Source organism: Amaranthus tricolor, chromosome 6, assembly GCF_026212465.1.
Source record: "Amaranthus tricolor cultivar Red isolate AtriRed21 chromosome 6, ASM2621246v1, whole genome shotgun sequence".
NCBI lineage: Eukaryota > Viridiplantae > Streptophyta > Magnoliopsida > Caryophyllales > Amaranthaceae > Amaranthus > Amaranthus tricolor.
The window spans coordinates 13,203,434-13,211,205 of NC_080052.1; the positions used below are offsets into that span (position 1 = coordinate 13,203,434).

At 39.0% G+C, this 7,772-nt stretch overlaps 1 protein-coding gene across 1 annotated transcript; it reads right to left on the bottom strand.

The window, feature by feature from the left end:
• Positions 1-3,917: 3,917 nt before the first annotated feature.
• Positions 3,918-4,628, bottom strand: LOC130815567 (uncharacterized). The gene has a single exon (XM_057682056.1). It carries the CDS (start codon positions 4,626-4,628, stop codon positions 3,918-3,920), a length of 711 nt encoding a protein of 236 aa, XP_057538039.1.
• Between the last annotated feature and the right edge of the window lie 3,144 nt (positions 4,629-7,772).

Genomic DNA, 7,772 nt, shown 5'->3' on the forward strand with positions numbered 1-7,772 from the left:
TCTTGTGAGCGGTGATTGGACCATAATACTTTAACCATGGTGATATCCTTCCGACGAGTACTACGGACCTTTTTATCCAACATCTGGACAGGCTGTTCCTCATAGGTTAGGCTCTCATCAAATTCTAACGCCTCTGGATCTAATACATGAGAAGAGGCTGCGACGTATCGGTTCAACTGAGAAATGTGAAAAACGTCGTACACTTTACCTAGAGCATTAGGCAATGCTAACCGATAGGCTAACTTCGCTACTTTCTCCACAATGTCATAAGGAGCTATGAAGTGTGGGCTTAACTTCCCACGAGCACCAAAGCGAACTACTCCTTTCATTGGAGACACACGAAGTAGAACCTTGTCACCCACTTCAAATTCATCAGGCCGACGTCAGAGATCGGCGTACGATTTTTGTCTATCTTGGGCTGCTTTCATTTTCTCGCGAATTAACATTACTTGTTCAGTCATTTGAACAAGCATATCAGGTCCTAAGGTGACAGATTCAGTAAAATCATCTCAGCATACAGGACTACGGCACTTACGACTATAAAATGCTTCAAACGGAGCCATTTGAATCGTAGCTTGGTAACTGTTATTATAAGAGAACTCTACCAAATCCAAATGTTCATCCCATGAACCTTGCCATTCCATGGCTATCGCTCTCAACATGTCCTCCAGTATTTGATTGACACGTTCCGTCTGACCATCGGTCATTGGGTGGAAGGACGTACTATGAAGAAGGGTGGTCCCCAACGCTTGTTGTAGTGATTTCCAGAAATGTGACAAATATCGAGTATCCCGATCAGAAACAATAGTACGAGGTATTCCATGATAGCTAATCACGTACTTAATATAAGCACGAGCAAGTTGTTCCATATCCCACTTACAATTCATTGGAATAAACCTTGCCGACTTAGTAAGTCTGTCCACGATACCCCAAAGAGTATCATTACCAGCTCTTGTTCGTGGCAAACCCAACACAAAGTCCATGAAAATGTCGTCCCACTTCCATACTGGAATTTCAAGAGGTTGTAATAATCAGGCAAGTCTCTTATGCTCACTCTGGACCTTTTGACACGTTAAGCACTTCGCAACAAATTCTGGAATATTCTTTTTCATACCCGACCACCAAAACATGCATTTTAAATCTTGATACATCATGTCTCCACCAGGATGAACTGAGTATCTAGAATTATGAGCTTCGTTCAATAATTTTTCCTTCAAAGAGTCACACCCATCCGGTACACACCACCGTCCTTTAAAATGAAGACTACCATCCTCATGAATTGTAAAAACTTCAGCACTTCCTTCGTTGATCTGCTTCCGAAGTTTAATGAACTTGGGGTCTTCCAATTGCTTATCCATAATCTCTTCGAAAAATGTAGGTTGAATGAACAATGCACTCAACTTGGCTTCCAACTCCCCTTCTTGGATTATCTCTAAGTTCATTCTCTCAAACTCCTTACACAACTCCTCAAAGGTTATTAATGCTGAGACTGAGTGCCTCGATTTTCTGCTCAAAGCATCAGCGACCACATTCGCACGGCCTTCATGATAAGCAATCTCCAAGTCATAATCACTGATAAGTTCTAACCAACGTTGTTGGCGCAAATTCAACTCGGATTGAGTGAACAAAAATTGCAAACTCTTATGGTTTGTGAAGATCTTGCATTTGACACCATAGAGATAATGACGCCAGATTTTTAATGCAAAAACCACAGCAGCTAATTCCAAGTCATGTGTTGGATAATTCACCTCATGAGTCTTCAGTTGACGCGAAGCACATGCCACTACTTTCCTATCTTGCATTAAAACACAACCTAATCCATGTTTGGAAGCATCACTGTAGACGAAATATTCCAAAGATGGATCAGGTAAGGTCAACACTAGAGCTTTAGTTAACTTCTCCTTAAACAACTGAAATGCCTTCTCACACTCCTCGGTTCATTCGAACTTCTTCTCCTTCTTCATCAAGGATGTTAGCGGACGAGCGACACGAGAAAAATCCTTCACAAAATGACAATAGTACCCTGCCAAACCTAAGAAACTTTGAATATCCGTAACATTTTGGGGTGTAGGCTAGTCTCGGACTGCTTCTGTCTTTGCCGGATCAATAGAGATCCCCTCTTTAGAAACAAGGTGACCTAGAAAAGCCACCTGTTCTAACCAGAATTCGCACTTCGAAAACTTAGCATATAATTCATTTTCTCGAAGAATTTGCAAGACTACCCTTAAGTGTTCTTGATGCTCTTCACGAGTCTTAGAATATACCAAGATATCATCAATAAACACCACTACACACTTATCAAGATATGCATTAAAAACTCTATTCATCAACCCCATAAATGCAGCGGGTGCATAGGTTAATCCAAAAGGCATTACAGTGAATTCAAAATGTCCATATTTGGTTCGGAAATTTGACTTATTAATATCCTCCTCCTTAATGTGCAACTGGTGATATCCTGATCGTAAATCAATCTTAGAAAAGATTCCTGCCCCTTGCAACTGATCAAAAAGATCATCAATCAGTGGTAACGGATATTTATTCTTAATAGTGACTTTATTGAGTTCTCTGTAATCAATACAGAGACGCATCGTTCCATCCTTTTTCCTCACAAATAATACCGGGGCTTCCCAGGGAGAAACGCTAGGTCTTATATAACCCTTTTCTAAAACCTCCTCCAATTGCACCTTTAATTCTTCCATTTCCTTTGGAGGCATACAATAAGGGACTTTTGAAATTAGCCCTGTCCCAGGCACCAAATCAATTGAAAAGTCCACGTCTCTTTTCGGTGGCATGCCTGGAAGCTCTTCTAGAAATACATCCTTGAAGTCACAGACTACAGGTATATCATAAATTCGAACCTTCCACACCTCCACTTTACTTACACTACAAAAAAACCACGATTGTCCCTACTTGATTAGCTTCCTTGCTTCTAAGGACGACACGATTTTTACCTTGAGTCCCTTGGGAAGCTTTCTATATTTAACTTTCTTTCCTCGGGGTCCGCTTAGCGTTACAGATTGTCCCTCACAATCTATCACTGCCTTATATCTACCCAACCAATCCATCCCAAGGATTACATCTAGACCTTCCATTTCCAAAGACAACAAATCACTCATGAATTTTGTCTTTCCTATATTGACCGACACCCCACGAAATAACATACTACAAAGAAAGGTCTCTCCGGAAGGAATAGCGACTGAGAAAGATGTTTTCTCGGGATTTCGCAATCCTAATTTTTTAATCCTAGACTTAGAAATAAACGAGTACGATGCACCAGAATCAAAAAGAACTTTAACAAACTTTGAATTGATGCAAAAAGTACCCGTGACCACATCGGACACTTGTGCTGCTTCACTAGCGTTAACTGCTGATAGTCTGCCATTATTTTGAAAGACTGGGGTACCGCCTTCTTGACTACCTCGTTGTTCAGGAAAGTTTTCATTCCTAGTATTCCCTTGAGGTTGCTGAATTTCGGAATGATTTCTCTGAAACCTAAGGTTTGAGACACCCCCAGGGTTTCTACCAAAATCACCACCGTTTTGATTTCCATTTCCCATGTCATTGCCACTTCGACCATTACCGAAGCGTTGTTATGGAAAACCTCTGTGATTCCCTCCTTGAGGTTCTTATTGTCCCAATCGAGTATAACACTCGTACATTTTATGACCCGATTTACCACCGTATGAACAGTCCACTAATGCTCCTCGACAATCTCTCCCTGGATGATTTTTCTGGCATCTCCTACAGTTATAAATTCTTTCCTTCCCATTGCGGTCATAAAGTGGTTTTTGTACCCTGGCCTCAAATGTCGAACCTCTCCCACCTTTACTTGACTGTCCTGGCTGGTACACTTTTTCTTGATAACCCCCATAGGCTTTGTGTTTCTTAAAGTGGTTTTGTGCATGATTACTCCCGCTCTATGCATTCTGGAACATAGGTTCCCTCCTCTTGTCCCCACTATGGGCCAACTTCTCTTGCTCCTTCCTAATAACATTTCCTATTTGGGTTGCCCTCTTATATAACTGGTCTAAAGTATCGTACCTATCGGTCTCAATGTGTTTTTGAATCTCGTACGATAAACCCAGTTCGAAGCGTTGCATTTTCTTTGTTTCAGTCGGGACGTCCTGGGGGCAAAACTTCAGAAATTCCATAAATTTCTGATAATACTCATCCACTGTTAAATTCCCCATTTCAAAGCTAGCAAACTCGTTTGACTTATCCTTCCTCACGTGAGGTGGGTAGAATTGATCCCTTAACGCTCCCCTAAAATGTTCCCAGCTTAATTCACCATCATTCTCTTCTATCAGCCTCGCCTTACTATGTGTCCACCAGTAGTCAGCATCTTCCACCAGATAAAATGTAGCCTGATCGACCATAAATTTCGCGGGACATCGAACTACAATAAAGAGTTTGTCAAATTCTCGAAGCCAGTTTTCCAGTGCAGAAGGTTGTCCTTTCCCATCATAAGTAAATGGCTTACTCTGGGCTATTCTCTTACTAATCGATGAAGCCCTCTCTTCCAAGGATTTCTGTCTGGGATTTCTTGCACCAACTAGGGCTTTTACTAGGTTCCGAAGTACACGGTCAGAGTCACCTCTATTTCCGTTCTTTCTCAATAATGGAGGCATGATGGAAGGTATACTGCATTTTAATAAACAAAGTATATATATAAATATTCTATTTCCATCATCGAGGTTAAACAAAACTTAGGCTAATATAGCTTCTTAGAGATAAGGAGGTCTATCCTAATAGTTGGTAGAATTAATAAGTTGAGCTTGCTAATCGGCTCCTAAGCTTCCGCCAAATAAAAAAAATTATTTTAATTAATTATACTAATGCTCAATATTCACAAAATTTCAACATCGTAATATATCAAACTTCACAAATTCAGCTAATGAGAAGAGGTTATAAATAATTAAACAGAAAATCAAGATGATATTATAATTCAACCTGCATACTCTGCCATAACATATTATTAAATTCCAAAATACTTGGGTACAAAGTCCCATATAATCATCGTTCTTCCTTCTTCGTAACCATAATGTCGAAACAAAATAGAAGAAACTTATCGACAAAATATCCATACATCATTATTAGCGTGAAAATAGTCATATAAAATCATAAGCATAAATACTACAATCAAAAGCAAGATCATATAGTAAAAGGCGATGCATCCATACGGTCCCGATCTTCCTCATATAAGTCAGGGTCAAAATCAGCATCCCCGGAGTCGTCACTGGATGTGCTATTAGAATCAGTGGGTGTCTCTATGGGTAGGAAGTCACTCATATCTAGTTGTTCCTTAGAATCTAAAAGCTCAACAATTTTTGGTTCAGGTAATATTTCTTCCCACATTGTAATTTCACTATCGTCCTCACTCATACTGTCTTCTTGTTCCGGCGGCTCTCCTCGCCACATCACAATATCTCTATCACTCTCGCTCATGATATCTTCCCTATCAGCTGCTTTTACCTCCATATCAGCATTATATCCCCCTTCCACACTATCCTCATAAAACTCTTCAACCTCCTCTTCGAAATTTTTCCCAGTATTTTCCTCCAGACCTTCTTCGGGGACTTCCTTGGGCTCTTCTTCTAGATCCTCATCAGGATCCTCCTCATCAAAATCTATCTGCAGAACTGAGTTAGGGTCGACTACTGGAACATCCTCCTCAACAATCTCAGCCCTTGCCCCACTAGCCTCAGCATTCTCACATCTCTCATTGTCTACAACATCCATTCCTCTATCCTATCTGTCAAACTCTCGCTCCAATTGAGCAATTCTCTCATTCAACTTAGCAATTTCCTTAGCTATTATTCCCTCATAAACTTGTAGAGACTTTTTATAGATCATCTCCATCCTGCGCTTATAATCTAGTTCACTCTCTCCTTCTTTCCTGTCCCAAATTTTTAATGCTTCTATCTCTGCCCAGACCGGTTCATTAACTAAGGCTCTCCATGGTTCTTCTACGGTACTACTTTCCCCTTCGGCAGATATTTTTCCTTTATCCATGACAGATAAAAAAAAGTTCGTAATCCCTGACTCACAAAAGAATGAAAGAGCAAAGGAGCAATCAATTTCTAAACTCAGATAATATCATAATTCATCAAAAAATATCTAACAAGCACACAACACTATTAAAACTTGTCTCGGAAACTTAGCTTAAGGTGTTAAAACCAGGTCATAAATACCCCTTAATGTCTACCCATTACTCTCACAACTTTTATATGTATTTATTTAGTTATTTATTTATTTTATTTATTTATTTATTTTTTTTATAGCCTATTGACTTATGCGTATAACGCTAGAATAGAACTCCCGCTCTGATACCAGTTGTAACATCCCGGAAAAACTCAGATCTTTAAAAGAGAGATTTTTTTTATATTTTAAAAGAAAACCAAGCAGGACCCGAGTTAAACCAAGATGTCATAAAGGCATGAGAAAACGAAATTTTTAAAGTTAAAACTTGCGGATCGAGTTCTACCAGAGTTATTGTAGATTAATTAGTGATATCGTAGTTTTAGCAGCGGATAAAAGATATGAAACCAAAAGTCCAAGGAGTACATCTCGAGAGCGAAGTCGCCTCTTGAATAAATCCATTTCTAAAAACTAAAAAAGTTATAAATTAAAATCCTTTCGTACTCTATCTCTTTTATTCTTCAGATGTAATCCTCACTCCCCAGCCTGCAACTTAACTCACTGCTAGTTATTAACCCCGAAAGGAAAAACAACATCATCGCAGGATTGTTAAGATCAAAGGTACACGTCAGCAAAAACATCTCTTATAACATTAACATTATAGCATAAAGCAAAATGGAAACTTACCATACGTCGGCTACAGTTTAATATTTACTCTTTAATAAATTCCAAATGATTCATTGAGTTAGTCAGCCATACTGCTGTACTTTTCCGGCCATACTGCCGAACCAAACCCCAAACTTCTAGAGTAAGACAATACATTAGGGGGAGCTAACCCCTAAGCAAGTCTCTACCATAGGCAACACGCATCGGTGCCTATGGTTAAGTATGCATACCCCCGTGGTAGCTCATAATGCCCCCAAAAACCGCGAGTAAAATCTTTCCACCAATTGACGTCATACTACGTCTACTTTAAAGTTAGTGAGGTCATACTACCTCTACTCATCAAGTTATTGAAATTATATCTCTTGAATAAGAAAGCATAACATCACCTTCACACTTTATTCAATATATTATTATTATTATTATTCCTTTATAACAACCAATCCACGATGTACAAAATTTTACTGCGTGTACATACCTTAAGAAAGCAAAAGCAAATCTTAAATGAACCTATCAACATCCCGTTTCACGAATCGACTTCCTACACGATCCAATCGTATATACGGGAATAAGCATATATTCACACTTTTTCAAACCACAACCAAGGCACACACACACACACATATCTAACATCAAGCCACACTTGCAAACAATTCATGATCACACAACATACTTCATCACAACATAACATCAAATAAAATTCAGATTTAGTATTCTGTCCAGAACAATATGTTAACACTGCCAAACTGAAATTCCGACTTCACCGTTGCGTCCGGAAGGCATCAAAACCCCCGGGTACCAATTTTCATAATTCATAATATACTCTTAATTATTTTAAACCTATTTTCAAGTAAAAAAGTTTCCCAAAAACATATTTTTTTTACCATTTTTCTAACCCTACGGGATTCATCAAAATTCATCAACAAATGAATTCCAAATGGTACATTGCCTATCAAATATTAATGACCAAA

Bases quoted from the DNA above. Each gene is read 5' to 3' on its own strand.
- LOC130815567 (XM_057682056.1), bottom strand. From the start codon at position 4,628: ATGCCTCCATTATTGAGAAAGAACGGAAATAGAGGTGACTCTGACCGT.